Genomic DNA, 18799 nt, shown 5'->3' with positions numbered 1-18799 from the left:
CCATCGGTAGCTTTGAACGTCAGTTGTGAAATACGCCTTTGCCTATGCTTTGGTTGCGGTCGGCTTTATTATTAAGCCTCAACAGAGATAGATTTCATTTTAGAAGTAGGATTGGAGAACGGTTAGCGTTTAATTCAGTCCGACTCATTGCCCAGTATAGAGCCCTCCCTCTAACGAGTGATGAAAAGTTTAAATTTTCTGATTGCCCACTTAAGCTACGTTTTGCTGACGTTGTTGACGGGATCGGCGAAAAATACGTTATTCCTTTTTACCTTTGTTGCTTTGACACGCCTCTCCTTTCATACCCTTCCTTTCCGTGGAATTTGACGCGCCCCTAGATTACTCTATTCTCTATTTCCACTTCTAAAACTAAATCTATCCCTGGTCTCACATTTGCAGTAAACGCGGGAGGCTATAGCCCAACCTCAGGCTCCGTTTAGAGAAGCTCAATCGCGTAGCGAAAATTCCTTGCATAGAAGCCATCTCCTCTGAAGTTGTTTCTTATATGGAATAGTCGAATATGTCTATTTGAAGGGATCTCGTGAAGCGCATACGCCATCACGAATGAGTTTTTCACTGGGCTGCAATGAGTCGGGCTGAAGGCCCAAACGTAATTAATGTGAGTTCTAAATATTATGATATCATGGCCCAAATAACAATATTTTCTAATCGCTTCTCTCCTTCAAAAGACGCAGGTTTTCTCTTAAAGGGAGGGGAAAAGGAAATTAATCCTGAGACAAGTATGCATAATGAAAAATTCAGGAAATACCTCCCATTTATTTTAATATTCAAATTAGGCTAAGATTTTAAGAATAGTTTCAAAAAAGGAACACCGACCAATCGCGTAACGCCGTGCCTTTTTGTTAACAAAATTCTCGTGGCACGCTCCATGTCTCGCGCCACAATTGTCACATCGCGCAAAGTTTTTCAAGTCTCGCGATAAATTTATTCAACACGCAGCGTGCCAAGAGAAAATTGTTCATAAAAAGGCAGGGCGCTACGCGATTGGTCGGAGGTCCTTATTGGAAATTATTCATGAAATTTCAAACTAATCGTAGTTTTAAAATCGTTCGGTGTTATTTCTTGGATGTTTCACTGTCTTATGGAAAAATCAATAAAAAATTACTTTATTTTCCACTTCACCATCCCTTTAATCAACGTCTGATTTGTTTCGAAGTATTGCGCCACAAGACCAATCATATATATACGCATAAGGTGCCATAACATATAACAAGCATTATTACGACAAAGATTCGATACTCGATTATGAATTATCGCCAATCCAACCAAAGTTGCCAGATTTTGAATAAAGGCTGATTACTCGTGACCTATTGATCCGAATTGAATTTGGTGAAAACTTTTCAAATATGAATCGACCCCAAGGAATCCGAAAATCGCATTTATATCCTCGAGAATCCAATATTGATAATTTTGACATTTCTGGTTTCCGGTATAAGTATGCAAAGGACAACTTTGGAACGGGTAAAATATGAAAGAGGAATGCAAAACTTTTATAACGCACTTTATTCCAGAGCGCTAGCTCTAATAGTTTTTGAAATATAGTAAAATATGTGCGAAAAACGCAACGCGCAAAGACTTCTTTAACAGTCTGTACTTGAACTTGAAAGGGTTTGGTGAAAAGGAGGTCGTTGACCAAATCGCGCGACTCCGGTTCTTTGGTGACGAAGGTAATTTCGTCGTAGGCGTACGGGAAGGAAAAGTCCACGAAGCGACCGCGTTCCGGAGTCGGGGTCACCGTTGAAATGCCCACGTTAACCTCCTATTCAGCGTTTAAAGCGATATGCGTGGTCATAAAGGGGGTGGGGGGACATCTATCTAAGTCATCTTACGTTTCGGGCCACCATTCCTATCAGTCCCGAGCACTGGTTTCCCGGCATGTTTTGGTCGCAGAAACCCCACTGTCCGTTGGACGACGTTGAAAGCCGGTACCTGCGTTATAAACATAAGTTTTCGTTAAGTGTTCAAAGTTAGCGAGTGAGCGACTAGTCAAATGCTCTGAAATTGCGTCCGTCCACCTATTACGCGGAATGACTAGTCCCTCGGATAACGGAGCTTATATCCTCACTGGAATCGCAATTTTCGCGACAGAGCTTCGAGGATTTCAGGCCGACTACCGTCGAATTGCCTTCCGTTGAAAGGACGTGGCGCAGTTTGAAGGCGTTGTGCTTCATTCGGGGATAGTACTGTAACGGCCAGATTTTGTCCATTCTCTGTCAACATATTTATCACATATGTATCCTTGCTGTACCCCTTTTTACTTTTCGACCAAGCCTCTATATAAGGCGGGCTGGCGCTGTTGGTGGCCAAGAGACCCCAAAACCTGTTTGTAAAAAGGGAAATCCCCTTAAAGTAGAGGGGCTAGTTTTTCTCGCTTGAGAAAGGCAGTTCTTGTTTAGTAAAGAAGCAGTGCAGTTCGCTTCTTCTTTAACTCCTCAATGGAGATACTTTAAATTCAATCTTTTGCCAATAAACTTAAGTTTTGTTTTATTTTACAAACGAGGACTCATTTTTGTAGTTAGTACCTATAACCCCCATGTCCGCGACAGTTAACCACGCGCACGGCTACAGTACCTAATTATTAGTCTTACCTTGCGAGAAATTGGACAGATTCGATTACTTAATTGACTAACATCGATAGCGGCTACCGACAGAGTCAGATTGTGACATCGACCATTCATTCGTTAAAACCTAAGTTTGATTCGACAATCGGAGCTACTGCTTTATTATCGGAATAAGGTTTACTCTGTAGGCACGCGTTAAGTAGCATGACGTGCCACTTAAAGCACTCACAGAAACAATAAGCCAAACGATTAAAAATAACCTGAATCGTCGAAAAGCTTTTAGTCGTTTGCCAGAGGATTAACGTTTCTAGCTATAAACTCTAGTTTAAAGGAGGGCGAACTTTGTATTTGTAGGCGGATCTAGAGGAGCGCACCTTGCCTTTTTCCCGTGGGATGCAGCGTAGTAAACAGAAAAATACATTTCTATTAAATTTTCCAATCAATTTTTTATTCTTTTCGAGATGTTTTCCAGCATTTACAACACGCGATTCTCGCGCAAGTTTTGTCCCAAAATATTTTTATCGGAAAAGGACCCTTCCCCCACCCCCCATAGAAATTTTGAGGCAAACAAATAGAAAGCCTCCTTTTATTAAGAAGGCTGCAATTTAAACGCTGTTATAGTCTTCGTAAGTTTCTTCTTCGCATCTGCCATGATATAAATCCACGCTTAAGTTGTTCGGTCTATTTATGGGCGTGCCCGATATTAAAATTAACTTACTCGCAAGTATCGGTGTTGAATAGGGAACCGCTGGAACATTCTTTGTTGTTTTTGCAGTCGCATCTGCATTCTCGGTAATTCGGTCTCATTTTCGGTCCGCACATGCTAGGATTAATCTTGCAGGCGCATTTACAAGTGTTCTTGTTAAAAATCTGAGAGAGACGACACCGGGAACTAGTTAGCTAAAATACTCGCGAGAAAAGGTTAGGACTAGACCAATTACTTCGAACTCTTTACAGTTGGCTTCGCTGAGAGCGCAAACGCAATCGCATTTCTTGTGTTTTTCAACTTCGATGACTCTGCATTCGTCTTGCATGTTTTGGGTGGGACTTATAGCCCGTCCACACCAACCGTTTTCGCGTCTTTCGCCACGTTCGCCGCATTCGCATTGTTCGCTTTCATCCGTCGCGTTTCGTTCACACCAGAAAAAACGTCTACTAAGCGAGGCTTGCGAAGAGAGCAAAATTCTTTGGCGTGCCAAAGATTTTTGCAAGTTTTGCGTTGTTCGCAAAGGATCAACACATAACGTACGCTTATATTTTGACGTCATAAATGATTTCGTCATCGAGGTTGCTTCTTTCCTGTAGGAATTAAACATGGCACCTGTGTGTTCCAAACAGAAGAATATTTTAAGTTTCAATAATAATGTAATAGCTTCTCTTCTGATATTAAATCACCGTAATCGAATAAAAAAAGAGAAGAATATGGGTACGAGAAGTGTTTCAGGACCGACCTGTAGATGGTGACTTCCACAATTTAATACCGAAAATGAGAATTTGCTATGAATATCATAATGACAATATGTACAGAGAAGTGTTTCGAGTCACACCCAGCCAATTTGATTATTTATTGAGTCTCGTTAAAGATAATTTAACTAAACAAGACACCCATTACCGAAAAGCCATATCTGCTAAAGAAAGACTTTACATCACATTGAGGTAATATTTGTATTATGTTTAATTATTTGAATTGGTTGTAAATTTACTAGCTTTTCTATAGGTATTTGACAACTAGAGATAGCTATCGAACTTTGTCATTAGCGTATCAAATTGGTAAATCAACCGTTGCTAAAATTGTACCAAAGACTTGTAACGTCATATGGAATGCAGTTCAGCCAATATATCTTCCACCAATGACTAAAAAAGCAATGATGACATCCGCGTTAAATTATTTTCAAAAGTGGAATTTCCCTAATTGTGTTGGCTCCTTGGACGGAAAACAAATTGAATTGGTCGCACCTCCTAATTCTGGCTCTATGTTTTTAATTTTACACGGAATTTTATTCCGTTAAAATTTAAGAAAGGGCACCAATCAGTCTTGGAAATAGCACATGTCCACAGGTCAAAAACCAGTTTATTAATTGCTCGGACCAGTTTTTTTATTCGAAATCCGGGGGTTGCTGGTCCTTGGGACCAGTTTATTAATTGAGAATATTTATGAAATTTCAGGAGGGACCAGTTTAAAAATTCTAGTCATTATAAATTTCTACTCCACGGATATAGACTCCTAGCCTTGACTGGATCTCATTCTTGCCTTCCTTGCTACAACCACAGCTCACTCGATCACGCTTTGGCTTCACACGCTATAGAAGCCCTTCCACGCAATGTTTTTCCTATGTAAAAGCGCGTGTTGGACTGTTGGTAATTTGGGGCTTTTTCGCTCGACAAATCCAAGGAGCCAGCTTTTAAGATGACCGGCTATGGGAGGAACACAGTTATTTAGCCCTAATTTTGAAACTGCTGGTTCAAATCTCTTGAAATTTTAAAGAGATGTGCAAAACAACGTTTGCTATTTTTTGGAAATTTTCAAAAGTTTCCCTTTTATAGTTTTTTGCATAAATATTAGAACGAAAATAAGCTCTAATTAAAGGGCTTTGTCTTCGAACCGTTTTATAAGTTTCTTCCGTTTCACTCGATCGAATCTCTTGAAATTTTAGTGAGAGGCACATTGAACGGTTTTAAATTATGATGCAAAGTTTCAAAGTTTTTAAACAAACAATTCACTTCCGAAAAATTCATTAAAATTTTGTTTGTGCATAATCCTACAACCTATTTTGTCGCTTAGGGAAATTTTAGGAAAAGAACTATTCGTTTTAAAACTTCGAAATTTTGCACGATAATTTAAAACCTTTCAATATGCCTCTCACTGAAATTTCAAGAGACTCGAACCAGTGAAACTGAAGGAAACAAATTTAAACTGTTTGAGACTATGCCATTAAATTATGGTAAATTTTCGTTTTAATGTTCTTACTAAAAGCTTTGCAAGGGAAAAACTTTGCACAAAAATAGCAAACTCTATTTTGCAAATCTCATTAAAATTTTAAGAGATTTCAACCAGTATTTTCAAAATTAGGACCAAAAAACGGTGTTCTTCCTATTGACGGCAATGTTAAGAGTTAACTCTGATTTTTGACTTAATTTTGCTTCTATAGCCCGATCGAGTGGGCTGTGCGTCAACGAAATACTCCCTTAATTTTTTAATAGGATTAGTAAAAAATAAATTAGGGATAGGGTCACTGGTCCCAAAAACCAGTTTAATATTGTAGACGCTGGGGGTCACTGGTCCCGAGGACTAGTTTCAAAAAAATCCTTATTTCCAAGACTGGCACCAATCCCCTGTGCCGGACGCGTCCGCGAAACCGGTTTCGCGTACGCTTACTCGCGTACGCTTACGATGGGAGAGAGAGAGGGAAAACGGTGCGGGGAGAGAGAGATCGCTAGCGTACGCGATGGCGATACGAAGAGAGATGGAACCCAGATCGGAGGGAAACGAAGCTCCGCTGCCTGCCTGGTATATTAGTGAGAGGGGGAAGAGGGAGAGGGGGCATCCCGCTCGGAGAGGAGAGAGAGGAAAGAAAGGTAGTTTAAATCTCGCGGGCTTTTTTGAGTGAAAGAAACAAGTTGATAATTTTCGTGCACTGCTGCACTTTGTGCGCGTGATACATCAGAGATTATGCTGAATGGTTAGGTTAGGTTTCGTAAAATAGAGGGGACGGTTTACGGTCATAGTGATTTCTGGTTTAGGGGATCCAGGATTTTGTTTTAGATACATTATTTGATTCGTATGGTTTTAAAAAATTATACTTTAGTGGGGTGCACAATTTAGTTTCATTAATATTATTTGAAATGTGACGTTATTAGAAATTAAGGGGATACACGATTGCGTTTCAGAAATGTTTTTAGTTGTACGATTTATTGGAGATCAACTATACGGGGGGTCACGTGAGCCGTGTAAAATTACTATTAAGGCCCAGCCCTTGGGCCATCTTGTTCAACTACAAAGGAACCTACAGTATTGTGTTGATGGCAGTGTGCAACGCATATTATAAATTTACATTTGTAGACATTGGAAATTTCGGTGGAATAAGTGATGGAGGTGTTTTTGGTGGTTCAGAGTTGGGGAAAGCAATTGAAGATGAAAATTTCTTTCCGCAACCAAGAAAAATTGAAGAAAATGGGCCTGAACTTCCGTTTTGTTTTGTTGGTGATGCTGCCTTTCCTCTTAAACCCAATTTAATGCGCCCTTATGCTGGCAGAAATCTCTCAGCTGATCAAGACACTTTCAACTATAGATTGTCTCGTGCTAGGATGACCATTGAGAATTCATTTGGGATTCTCAGTTCTAGATTTAGATGTTTGCAAAGCCCTATACCTCTTGACCCAGTGAATGCTGAGGCTGTTGTAAAAGCTGCAGTATGTTTGCACAACTTCTTGATGACGAAGGAAGAACAAACTGATAGGCGTTTGTATTGTCCAATCAAGTACGGTGACCATATTGATGAACATAGAAATTTGGTCAAAGGGGAATGGAGACTTAACCATAACAGTAATATGACCGGGCTTCCTCGGCAAGGAGGTAGAAGAGGAGCCATACAGATAAGAGATTCTTATAAGGAATATTTTACTATTAATGGTAAAATGGAATACCAAGGACGTTAAAGATTACTCGTTTAATAAAAATGATTTTATTATGAAAATACAGATTATTAATTAATTTGCTCTGCCAATTTGTCACGTTCTTCCTCTTCAAGCAAATCATCGAGCACTTGCATGAGTGCATGTTTTGCTTTTCTTTTGTTTTTATCATTTAAAGATTTAAAATCCTTTTCTAGGCTCAACAGAAATAAACGATCCGGATCCTCTGGGATGGCATTGCAGGAGCTAGCATTGATTTTACCTGTATTTTCTTTCCAAATATTTAGGAGCGTTTGTTCATAGGCATCAACCTTTTGTTTTGGCTTTTTATATTTGGCTGATTTCATAAATGTTTCTTCACTTTCACGTTTGCTTGAAGACGTACTGGGCCGACTGTCACTTGCACTCAAGCTAGACGTAGAGCTGGTTTTTCTTGGCTTAGGCAAACTGTTATTTCCTTGGTCAGCATCGGACAGCGCATTTGCCGCCTCATTAATTGGCTCCTCGATAATGAAGTCCTCATCTTCATGTTCAAAAACCATTTCCTCATGACTATCTTCTGGCTTATCAGGATTCTTATCGGCCGCCTCGTCTTTATTTGCTTGAGACATATTGTTAATTGTTCTGCGTGGAAACAAGAATCGTTAAATCTAGCTGTTTATTTTTCTTGTATTCACGAACTTTCTGTGGCTAATCGAGTCTTTAAGGAAATGAAGGCTTTCGTAGAGGTCCCATACCTCTCTGCTCGAACAACCACTGCCGCTCAATTTCTGTCCGTTCATAATTTTCTTTTCTCGGACATATTTGTCTCTAATTGACTTCCATCTAAGTTTTGGGTGGGACTTAGAATGGAAACCTTCCGGGCCTTTTAAGGTCGCGACTCGAAGACGCGTACTTACCGGTACTTTGACCATCTCTTTGTCGACGGCGACGCATTTGTGCGTGGGTAAAGAGCAAGAACTGCTGCATCTGTCGATGGAAATGCACCACGGTATTTGCAACTATATATCAATGAATGAAATGATTTAAAATATGTTTCCCGAGTTTATCTTTCGTTTGATTTACGGTGTTGCCGGATATATCTCCGTTGATCATTTCCAACTCGACCATGGTTTTGTGAGGTCCCGATTGACCCATGCAAGCGTCGTTAATACCGATTTGCTTAGGCAAATCGCAACCTTTGCCAACTGACAAAAGAAATTCGTCTTTAGCCAGATTATTATTATGTCGCGCAACAACGACTCGTTGATCGGTCCCAATCCCTAGAAGTAGATTCTTTTCAAAATGGTAACTATAGCTACTTTGAGGTATTGGTACCGATAAACTATGCGTGATTAAATGCGTGGGAAAGCGAAGTGCTCGTACTACTCGATCTTTTGCGTCGACGAATATAATCGGTAATGTCCCGCTCGTAGGTGTCCTTCAGTTCGTCACCAAATTGGTCTCTGACCTCTTGCATGTGACGTCGAACTTCTTCGACGTATTTCGATTCATCCTGAAATGTACCTTTAAATTTAAACGCCAACGTCAGCGTGTACTAAACGAAACCTACGAAATAATTATCCGTCTGATTCAAGGCGTTTAAGAGTTGAAAGGAGCTAAGGAACAAGACGCAAATGATGGAATGCAACATTGTACTGTCTAAAATGAGTTGAAATTTAGAAAGACAGCCGCTTTTAAACTAGATAGATCGCGTCAGCCTGACAAATGTTCGCGTCTCGTGTACGAGTGATATGGATGACACATCCGGGAGGTGGAAAACGGAAGTTTCCCATCAAGGGATGTACTCGGAATTAGAGTATTGCGTCACGTTAAGTCGGCTTTGTTCCAGAAAGATTGTAAAAAAACAGTGGGTTTTTTGATAAATAGGCGAACATTGAAAGCGACTCAATGATGAATTAAATCTTAAATCAATTTTCAGATCTTCAAGTTCCCGCGGCTTACTTTTAAAACTATATATTTTCAGATGATTTCCTTACATTTTCCCATAATATTTTTAAGCCTATAACAAAAGAACGTTATAAATGGCAACGATTTTAAGGATATGATTTGTCATGAACAAAGTCGATTCTTCAAGAAATACGTATTCCTGGTATTTCTCGTAAAGCGGAACACCGCGCTTAAACCAGTTTCATGATTGCTGTTTTCGTCAACCCGAGAAATCAAACTTCCTAACGTTTTAGTCCATATTTAAATTCCCTAGCCTAATTATTACTATTTAATTAATTCAAGGTATCCTGGATATAATTTGCATTGCAATTAGGAATCTTCCGCCTTTTTGAAATGACTGTCACGTCTCGTGGAAGAATTTCCTAACACGAGAGAAAATCACAAATGAATAGTCGATGAGAAGTAGTTCCCCCCCAAACCCCTCAACTTTCGCAGTTTATATTTCATTGCGACATAAGATTTCGGGCTACATTCTGTATAGAGGGAGCGGGGTACTTTTCCACTTGTAAAGCGTCTTTTCAAAAATCTACCTGGTAAACAACCATGCAGTAAAGGGAATACCACCACCCCTATTTTAATCTTATCCCGGACCTTGACTGACTTATTACATTCAGTCTCTCTCTATCTTGTTTTCGGCGCCACGCGCTGGCTGATGCTGCTGGGGGTTCGCCCCTGAAAAACCCGGGGGAGGTTTAAATTATCCATTTTGTGTATGATGGGAGGAGGGGCCCGTCTGGGGATGACCACCACGGAGGCGTAGTGACGGGCCCCTCGGGTTTTACCCTTCACAAAGACCTTTGACTAAACTAGATTGCAATCTCTTCTCAAAACATTTCTTTCTTTTTTTTTTCAAAGCGAGGGGTCGGATACGCGATAGAGAGCGGGTCTCGCGAGAAATTGCCAACCTTGGAAAAATTAAGACGGGCTAACAATGGGAGACGGGTAGAGGAGTGGGACGTTTCAGGTAAAATCGGTGTCCCAACAATAAACAGCTTCAAAGTGACCGGTGTAATGGAAAACCACATTCCATTATTTTCATAGAACCGAGTAATCCTCCAGAATCAGTCAGATCGCCGGTACTTTCTTTGGCGACTTGGTACGCGAGTGGCTACGTGATCGTCAGATTGCTCCCAAGCCCTTCGCGGCACTTATAATTTCAGTTAGTTCCAATTTTAATATCTTTGTTGATATCAAGAAGTATCGTGGGTCAAAGGTTGGACGCCGTATTACGCCGCCCATCCATCTTATTATCAGTAATTAAGGTTTATTTGGATTTGGCTTAATTACGGTTGGCTGTTGCTGCCACAAAAGAGCGCCTAAGGCCTTCAAGGTTAATTCCTCCTAGAACTTTTTCTAATTATTATCTATTATATGATTATATTCAAAATTAAAAAAGATTTAAGAAATTTAGTTCGAAAGTTGAAGCTGACGTAACGCGCGCGCCATACTTCTCGTTCGAGATATTTACTTTTAACGTTGAATTTAAAGCGAAACTTTAGTTATTTACGTCGAATGATTGACTTCTGACAGACAAAAGAATTTTCGCTTTTGGCAAAAAGTATGAAGAAATTAGTAATTACGTTTAAACGTAGTTTGCATTTTTTGCAAGGCGTTTCGAAGTTCGAACCCTCTCCCCGAATCTCTTTCTCTCCCAAAAATATTACAAGTTCAGTTTCGATTGAGAGCTTGGAGAGAAAGCGTCTTGACACTCGACGTAATCTTCCCGCAGTCTAAGGTAAGGCCTTCGGTCAGGCGCTGCCATTACCCTAGTACAAAAACCGAGAAACGCGTCAACGCGGTGGTAAAAATGTCGAAATCAATTGATGAAAACGCGGTAAAAGATACATTTCCAAAATGATGAAAGTTCTTTTCGAAATTTCAACTTAAGAATAACGTCGAGGAATCCGAGCATCTGGCTTTTTCCGAGTAGTATCATGTCCTGCGCGTGGAACTCTCCGTATTTCTTAATGGCGATTAACCATAATATAAATAATTATTAGTTAATTAATTAATCGCCTTTCCTAGTCACGGCTCCGCTTGGTTTCGCTATGAACGGACAGAGGCAAGGAGTACTAGATTTTTATGACAACAAGGGAGTATTCATCACGGGGGTAACTGGCTTTCTCGCCAAGAAAATCATAATCTTTCCCAACTCGGGGTAACCTGATCCCTTCACTCGCGATGATGCCGATAGAGTGACGCGTTATCGCTCGGCCACCATCGATTGTACTTCGATTAAAAGATGTTTTCATTTCGATTAGATCTTTTTGGAGAAGATTTTCTATTCGTGTCCTCTTGTCAAGAACGCCTACGTTCTAATTCGGCCCAAAGGTTCCAGAGCCACCGATCCAGTGGGTGAAGATCGCCTGAAAAATCTGCTCAAATCGAAGGTATGAAGGCGCATTTTCAACCCTAATTGTAAGACGCGCGTATAACGGACGGTGGTGGTGGTGGTGCCTGCTCGCGTTTAGGTCTACGACCGTCTTCGAGAGAAAAGACCGGAAGCCCTGTCCAAGGTAGTTGCCGTCTGGGGAGATGTCTCGCAAGAGGGACTCGGATTGTCCGAGTCGGACAGGGAGATGTTACGGCGAAACGCTTCCATCGTCTTCCATTTGGCCGCCACCACAAAGTTCAACGAACCGCTCAAGTTACTTCTTATTACTCGAGAGCGTGTTGCGCTCTAATCCCTTGAATTATTGTAGAAAGGCCCTGGCCATCAACTTCATCGGGACGAAAAATGTCCTCGAGCTTTTTCAAGCTTTTGACGAGAAATTGGCTTTCGTTTACGTCTCAACAGCGTACTCGAATTGCCAGAAACCGCTGATCGAAGAAACTGTCTACCCAGTACCCGTTATACAGCCGATTTCCTCGTAGAATCTTTTATCTTATTGGCTCACTTAAACAGGTACGTTTTGATGACGTTGCTGACGGGGACGTCGAAAAATAGTGACGAAATTTCTTCTTTCCTCTATCGCTATGACCCTTCCGCCTCTTCTTTCATACGCCCCCCCCTCCGTCCCATGGAAGGGGGTCCGGTACTTTGACGCGCGTCCAAATATTACTCTGTTCTCCATTCCTACTTCTCAAATTAAATATATCCCTGGTAATTCAAAATCTAGGCTATTGACAGCATTCTGTGGAATATAAACAATCATAATTCCATTTATTTTGTAGGCCTAGTACTTGTTAGTCAGATTTGAGTGAAATACAAAGGCAGAAAAGAACCTGTTGGTCCAACTGCGGCTTTTGTTTGTCCATATGTAATATTTGGTTGGAAATGAATATACTAATGAATGCATCTAACTGCCGGCAACGCCGCTCGCTACATTACATAAGTTCTTCGTGCTTTTTGATACGCCGTGCATGTTCAGAAGGAAGGAGCACGTCCAACCCGTATTTCCTCTGTCCGAAACGCTATACCTGCATACCTGCCTCCTAGCCATTCTATTACCTATACCTACTAGGCTCTAATAGTACTTGACGTCAGCGGCTAATGTAAAACGCGTCAAGGAGGAATTATTTCGTGGTTCTAAAGCGCTTCCTCACATCCGGTTTATCTCCCCAGCGCGCACTCCCAATAGTCGTAGACCCCGGCTGCGTTTGCTAGAACCGTCGACCCTAGCGTTGTTATTGGCCTAATTGTATCACCTTCCGGATAAGGCTGAGCGACGCAAAAATAGGGAAATGCCTTAACATTGAGAAAATCACTTGATTTTCTACTTGACCCTCCCTTTAACGCCGCGAATACTTTGAGGGTCAAGTTGCCGACAAGGTCCATGGTTAGAGGATTGATACGTTTAAACGCCATACGCTACCTTTCGCCAAGAGGGCTCCGAAGTAGAGAGATAGACTGTTGAAGATGCGATGAGGAGTGATTCTCAGTTCTCTTAATCCACTCTGGATGGTCTCAACGGCCGTGATGGCGAAGCAGGCTACGATGACACCCCACCAGATCTGCGGTCGCGGAATGGAAGCCTTTAGTTTTTTGTCAAGTGAGACCTAGGAGGAAAGAGTGGGACGTAGTAGACTCGTTGGTGGACAACGCGGTGATGAACGTCTCCCAGAGGACCTTGCGGGGGGTTGGGGCCACGAGCATTCTGGATAGGACATGATTGCCATTGATGGAAGTACGTTAGAGATACCCTCGGTCCATATAACTCTTTCCTCCAAGATGAGGCATGACATACCACGGGAGAAAGCAATCCGAGGTCGTTCAAGGCTCCCGGCGTTACCCGTTGAACCTTCTCGTGACGCTCAGACCACAAGTAATTGTCAACGTACATAACTGGCTCCGAAAAATACGGGGTGCCATCACGGTGTGTTGCGGTAAAATACGATCTGGTCATTGGATTAAGGTTTAGGTCACCCTGAAAAGATATCGACATTGAGCTGCACTTTCAACAATTGAGTGTGACGATTGCGCCTGGCAAGCGGTACGTCATGGACCCCGCTTTTGTCTCTCGTTCGCTTTCATATTATCGATAGTCTACTCGGTCTTATAAGGATCTGAATACCGGGAAGTGTTTCCCGTCTATGATTGTAGACACCATTAAGTTTAGAAGCGATATGTTCCGTAAGGATGACACTACCTATACTTCGTAATGCTAGAGGCTTACTCGAGCTAGTTCGAGAACGACGGAAGCCAAGCGTGAGCGCCCGAGACTCCCGAGTCTACTAATAATGTCGCGCGAATCTGAATAAAATAGGCTTGACGCGGCTATAATATTATGTTACCTGAGCTTGTCCTTTAAGTTTCGAGTTCAAGTACAGGGTCTCAAAAGGAGCTCTCACTGGCTATCTTAGTAATAGGGCATTAGTTCATTTGCTAGCGATTTGAAAGGCGGTTTTGCAGGGTGAACTGGGTTAAGCGTTCGCAGTGTCTGTCCCCTCGGTTTTTTCAAAATACTATAAAGTAATTATGCTTCATTTATTATTACTTTGGAAGGAAGCTAGGCGTGACAATCTCGCCTAAAACAAAGAGTCCATATAAATGACACCCGTGCTAAAAATTACGGAGTCAACAAATTTCCTTTAGCTGGTGTCCCTGGACGAACCAATAAATCTAGAATTTATTTCTAAGCCGCGGTTACACGAACAGACAGCAACTTACCAATTTGGCGCGGCATTGATAGTTTTCAATAAAGGGGCTGTGGAAAGTTCTTCCCCCTCTCTCGGTTTAAACTTCAGTGCGGTGTTGTTAGGCCCTAGTTCTGCGAGTCAGGTTGCTCTGAGTGAAACTGAACTGCTAGCCTTTCACTATGCAATCTATTGACTCACCAACCGCCTGGCAACACAGGGGGAAACGGTATGAAACCCCTTATGCATAATTTTTTCGATTGAAACGGGAGTTGCCCATCTAGCTGCGCTTCGTAGAATTGTTTGGGCAGCTGATAGTTTTACTCATTGGTTTACTATTTTTGTCGACGTCACACAGGGGGCGTTCAGTGCACGTACCAAAGAGACTGGTTTTATAAAAGTACGCGTGATCGGCGTGACGTAGTAGAAACTGACCTTGAAGGATTTTACGAGTTATCAGAAACGTTGTTAAATCAGCATTTTTTCGAAATGTAGAATCAACTTGTTTGTAACACAATATTATTTTTAACAAATAATGCACTCTTGACATGGTCATTGAACAAGTAGGCTGGGAATTTGAATCTGAAAGTTTAAGCTGCTTTCTTAAATGGCGTGTGAGCGGGTCTTCATCCAGATGTATTTGTTTTTAAAATCCTTGGAGAGTTAAAGAAGGAGTTGGTATCTTGAACGGAGTCGAGTATTTTATCAGAGACCCAAATTTTACCTGCGATGGGATCACGATACATAAATTTAATTTGAAATAAAATTTGTGAAGCCACCTAGGTCTATATGCAGTTTTTTGAGCGGGAAATTTGAAATACGGGGGACTTTAAATATGGTGCAGAAGGTCACACCAAAAACTGGGGAAGAAAGGGGGTATAGGTTCCCAGCCGGAAGGTGACCAGCTAATAGTTTTGCAGCTCTCAAGGAGCGCAAAAGTAAAAACAAGTGAGAGAGGAAGTTTAATTCCATATTATCCTCAACATGATCGTTCTAGTTATAGGGCACTAGTTAAATTGGTGTTACCATAAGTTTATAAGTGATTTGTTCCTTCCATAAGTATGTCACTTTCAATGCTAAGTAATGCTACTGAGAGACTTACAGCAGCTCGAGATGATAACTAGTTCGAGAAGGAGAACGACAATTAAGCGAGAACTCAATTGAAGTCCTTACTACACTCTGTGCAAGTGGTTAATTTTTTTGCATGCAGGACCAAGTTCCATCTAGGTCCTCCTATTTAGTATCTGCATTACTAATTAGGCCTTTGACAGCAGCGCCCCACTCACCAGGCTCCCATCGCTCGCTTTACATCCTCGAATCTATGACCTTATGACCTCACTCACTCACTTCAAAATTACAAGCTGAGTTTCTAAGTTACCAGAGATTAATTAAACAAACTTATGGAACATGAACTTATGGTGTTACATCATGACCTGACGTTCTATTATGACTTAGTGGTTTTATTAGAGGGGTTTAGATCAAGTAATAATTTAAGCTCTAAACCTTTAATAAACTCAAGACTGATAATTCAGTATTTGTAATTCCATGGCACCTTTTGTAAAAGGTATAACGTAGTTCCTCTTTGGTCCTTCCTTATAAGAAGAGTGATGTTCATTACAGTTCGATGGCAAATCCTCCTCGGTAACGACTGCAATCCTTATCAGCAGCCATGAGTCCATGACGCATGCATCTTCTGTAGAACTGTCTTCTCTGTAACGTCGCATACCTGTGAGCTCGTAAGCTTATCCTTCACTATAATAATGGAAAACCATTACACAGACAGTAATGCGGTAATCCCTAGCTGCACCGCCCGTCATTCTTTAGCCTATACCTGAACGACCTCCTCATTCAGTAGCTCTTTGTTTTATAAGCCTCCATCTTATAATGTCCCTTTGTCTTTTCTTAAAGGGATAGTTTAAGTAACCTTAAAGGAACAGTCTTATTATAAACATAAAACTAATTCAAATTAAAATAATTATGATCTCTTATTACAAATTATAATTAGTACATTTAATTAGGGTTTAAAATAATCAAGGACTACTGCACCACCCTCCATTGGTTTAGTGCATGGCGTCTGCTGAATAGAACCTCTTACCCCTACGTGATTGAGTTGGCTATGCTCTACCTTACCCTTACCTCCAGCGTGTGAAATAAGGCGATGGCACAGAGCACACGCCGATAACTTTCCACAATTTCCCTCTCCCTTTAAAATTATAATGCCTCTTAATTTAAAACATCTAATATCCCTGATTTGAGTCACTTGAAATTCTGTTCTACGATAAAACCCATCTTGAATATATTCAATAACTATAGGTATATCATCTTGAAACTTTCCCTAGTTTCTCTATAGCGCAATTGCGTGTCCTTTTGTGTTTGGAACATACTTTCTCAGGGTTCATACAAACCAGGAAAAAATCAGGGAAAAAAATAGTTGACAAAAACCTCAGGGAAAACTCAGGGAAATTTAAAATTTCTTAGTAAAATTGAGGGAAATCAGGGAAATTTGTGTCAAACAAGGGCCAAGTAATTAAGCAAAATGTTCGTAAACATACTCCCCTCCACAGGATTAACATTACACTAAACTTTGTAGGCTCATAACTCTGGTTCTACTAGAGATACGTCAATGTCCTTTGATTATGTTATAGCCCTATTTGACCCCCATCCAACCATACTAAAAACGTAGGGCTACGACTAACAGGGGCCGAGTAATTAAGCAAAACGTAAACAAACATACCCTCCATAGGATTAACATTACACTATACTTTGAAGGCTTATAACTCTGGTTATAATAGAGATACGGGGATGCCCTCTGAGTATGTAATAGTCCTATTTGCCCACCACTCTCGTTCGTTAACATTTGCTCCATAGGATACTCCATATACGGGAAAAGCCTGGAAAACTCTGGGAAATTTGTTTTCTTCGAAAAGTTGTATAAACCCTGTTCTTCCTCCGTACATTTATTGGAATTGTAGTGTAGTGTATGTGCTTAGGCGTACACGTACGCGTAAGGCTATTCTAGATCTAATTAAGATATATCGGAGTCATTAATACGCAGGGAAAGGTTGGGGGGGTCGATATTAAATCACGGCGTACTTAATGGTCTTAATTGGCCGGGCCAAGCCACTTTTCGGGACACAACCTATAGTGCGTGGTTGGTGCTTTGCATTGGCTGTGTTTTCGATCGAGGGGTCGGTCATTGCTGATTTCGAAATCCCATAAAAAAATCCGAAATCAGCAACGAAATCTTAAAATCAGTAAAGAAATCATAAAATCAGTAAAGAAAAAACGAAATCCATTACAAAATCCGACGAAATCAAGGGAAATATCCCAAAATCCGTCTTAATCACGTCGGATTTTATCAAATTTTGAAATCAAGTGAAATCCGAAGAAATTAAATTGGATTTCGAAATACCGTACACCTTTTCTAAAACGTCCTACCCCACAGTTTCGATGCTAAGCTATTATGGACTGGGGAAATTTAGCGTGTTGTGACCTAGTTTCGATATATATTTTTGGGGGAAGGGGGAGCTCACCTTTTGGCAATTTATTCGATAGGCATGGTCCTCTTTTTGTTCCAGATATATTTGGTTACAATATCTCCATAGTTAAAATTGCCCATATTTAATATGAGGCAATTATCACATTGTACCTTTAACCAACAGAATCATGTACAGTGTATACAATTATTGCCTATCCTAATTCAGTGTTTTTAGCCACACAGTGCGTTATAAAAGTTTTGCATTTCTCTTTCATATTTTACCCGTTCCAAAGTTGTCCTTTGCGTACTTATACCGGAAACCGGAAATGTCAAAATTATCAATATTGGATTCTCGAGGATATAAATGCGATTTTCGGATTCCTTGGGGTCGATTCATATTTGAAAAGTTTTCACCAAATTCAATTCGGATGAATAGGTCACGAGTAATCAGCCTTTATTCAAAATCTGGCAAACTTGGTTAGATTGGCGATAATTCATAATCGAGTATCGAATCTTTGTCGTAATAATGCTCGTTAGATGTTATGACACTTTATGCATATATATATGATTGGTCTTTTGGCGCAATACTTTGAAACAAATCAGACGTTCATTAAAGAGATGGTGAAGTGGAAAATAAAGTAATTTTTTATTAATTCTTCTATAAGACCAATCTACATCGTGAAACATCCAGGAAATAACACCGAACGATTTTTAAACGACAATTAGTTTGAAATTTCATGGATAATTTTAAATTGGGATCTCCGACCAATCGCGTTGCGCCCCGCCTTTTTATCAACAATTTTCTCTTGGCACGCTCCGTGTTGAATAAATTTATCGCGAGACTTGAAAAAATTTGCACGATGTGACAATTGTGGCGCGAGACATGGAGTGTGCCACGAAAATTTTGTTAACGAAAAGGCACGGCGTTACGGGATTGGTCGGAGTTCCTTTTTTGAAATTATTCTTAAAATCTTAACCTAATTTGATTATTAAAATCAATGGGAGGTATTTCCTGAATTTTTCATTATGCATAGTGGTAGAAGAATCACTAAAAAAATTCACTTTATTTTCCACTTCCCAC

At 40.6% G+C, this 18799-nt stretch overlaps 4 protein-coding genes across 5 annotated transcripts; 1 reads left to right on the top strand and 3 right to left on the bottom strand.

The window, feature by feature from the left end:
- Window positions 1-3175: 3175 nt before the first annotated feature.
- On the bottom strand, window positions 3176-4277 carry LOC149657612 (uncharacterized). The gene is made up of 4 exons (XM_089844809.1): window positions 4034-4277; window positions 3524-3903; window positions 3301-3452; window positions 3176-3227 (listed from the first exon to the last, which is right to left on the bottom strand). Exons 2-4 carry the CDS (start codon window positions 3896-3898, stop codon window positions 3188-3190), a joined length of 567 nt encoding a protein of 188 aa, XP_089700935.1. The 5' UTR covers window positions 3899-3903; window positions 4034-4277; the 3' UTR covers window positions 3176-3187.
- A 2957-nt stretch (window positions 4278-7234) lies between these two features.
- On the bottom strand, window positions 7235-8092 carry LOC149657611 (uncharacterized). Its single transcript, XM_089844808.1, has 2 exons — window positions 7896-8092; window positions 7235-7838 (listed from the first exon to the last, which is right to left on the bottom strand). The coding sequence occupies exons 1-2, from the start codon at window positions 7994-7996 to the stop codon at window positions 7286-7288; spliced, it is 654 nt and encodes a 217-aa protein (XP_089700934.1). The 5' UTR covers window positions 7997-8092; the 3' UTR covers window positions 7235-7285.
- A 3098-nt stretch (window positions 8093-11190) lies between these two features.
- LOC149657610 (fatty acyl-CoA reductase 1-like) lies at window positions 11191-12053 on the top strand. Of its 2 annotated transcripts, XM_089844807.1 has the most exons (4): window positions 11191-11322; window positions 11426-11554; window positions 11636-11811; window positions 11867-12053. In XM_089844807.1, exons 3-4 carry the CDS (start codon window positions 11744-11746, stop codon window positions 12036-12038), a joined length of 240 nt encoding a protein of 79 aa, XP_089700933.1. In that variant the 5' UTR covers window positions 11191-11322; window positions 11426-11554; window positions 11636-11743; the 3' UTR covers window positions 12039-12053. The 2 variants fall into 2 exon arrangements, with proteins under 2 accessions (XP_089700933.1, XP_089700932.1); XM_089844806.1 differs by having other exon boundaries at window positions 11232-11554.
- Window positions 12054-12717: 664 nt separating this feature from the next.
- On the bottom strand, window positions 12718-13609 carry LOC149657609 (uncharacterized). Its single transcript, XM_089844720.1, has 3 exons — window positions 13352-13609; window positions 12975-13118; window positions 12718-12894 (listed from the first exon to the last, which is right to left on the bottom strand). Exons 1-3 carry the CDS (start codon window positions 13547-13549, stop codon window positions 12718-12720), a joined length of 519 nt encoding a protein of 172 aa, XP_089700846.1. The 5' UTR covers window positions 13550-13609.
- Window positions 13610-18799: the final 5190 nt, after the last annotated feature.

Source organism: Phalangium opilio, unplaced genomic scaffold (genome assembly GCF_054372755.1).
Source record: "Phalangium opilio isolate 3A_F unplaced genomic scaffold, DU_Popi_V2 ptg000077l_1, whole genome shotgun sequence".
Lineage (NCBI taxonomy): Eukaryota > Metazoa > Arthropoda > Arachnida > Opiliones > Phalangiidae > Phalangium > Phalangium opilio.
Note: the sequence above shows the minus strand (reverse complement) of the source record. Positions and strands in the feature narration are given on the sequence as shown.

Excerpts from the sequence above, each read along its gene's own strand:
- LOC149657611 (XM_089844808.1), bottom strand. The coding sequence starts at position 7,996 with ATGAACGGACAGAAATTGAGCGGCAGTGGTTGTTCGAGCAGAGAGGTA. Across the intron at positions 7,839-7,895 it reads GACTCGATTAGCCACAGAAA|AACAATTAACAATATGTCTC; the intron begins GTTCGTGAATAC and ends GTTTCCACGCAG.
- LOC149657609 (XM_089844720.1), bottom strand. The coding sequence starts at position 13,549 with ATGTCGATATCTTTTCAGGGTGACCTAAACCTTAATCCAATGACCAGA. Across the intron at positions 13,119-13,351 it reads TCGGATTGCTTTCTCCCGTG|ATCTGGTGGGGTGTCATCGT; the intron begins GTATGTCATGCC and ends CCGCGACCGCAG. Across the intron at positions 12,895-12,974 it reads CCCTCTTGGCGAAAGGTAGC|GGAGGGTCAAGTAGAAAATC; the intron begins GTATGGCGTTTA and ends GCGGCGTTAAAG.
- LOC149657610 (XM_089844807.1), top strand. The coding sequence starts at position 11,744 with ATGTTACGGCGAAACGCTTCCATCGTCTTCCATTTGGCCGCCACCACA. Across the intron at positions 11,812-11,866 it reads AAGTTCAACGAACCGCTCAA|AAAGGCCCTGGCCATCAACT; the intron begins GTTACTTCTTAT and ends GAATTATTGTAG.
- LOC149657612 (XM_089844809.1), bottom strand. The coding sequence starts at position 3,898 with ATGTTTAATTCCTACAGGAAAGAAGCAACCTCGATGACGAAATCATTT. Across the intron at positions 3,453-3,523 it reads CCAACTGTAAAGAGTTCGAA|ATTTTTAACAAGAACACTTG; the intron begins GTAATTGGTCTA and ends CGTCTCTCTCAG. Across the intron at positions 3,228-3,300 it reads TTCAACACCGATACTTGCGA|ATGCGAAGAAGAAACTTACG; the intron begins GTAAGTTAATTT and ends ATATCATGGCAG.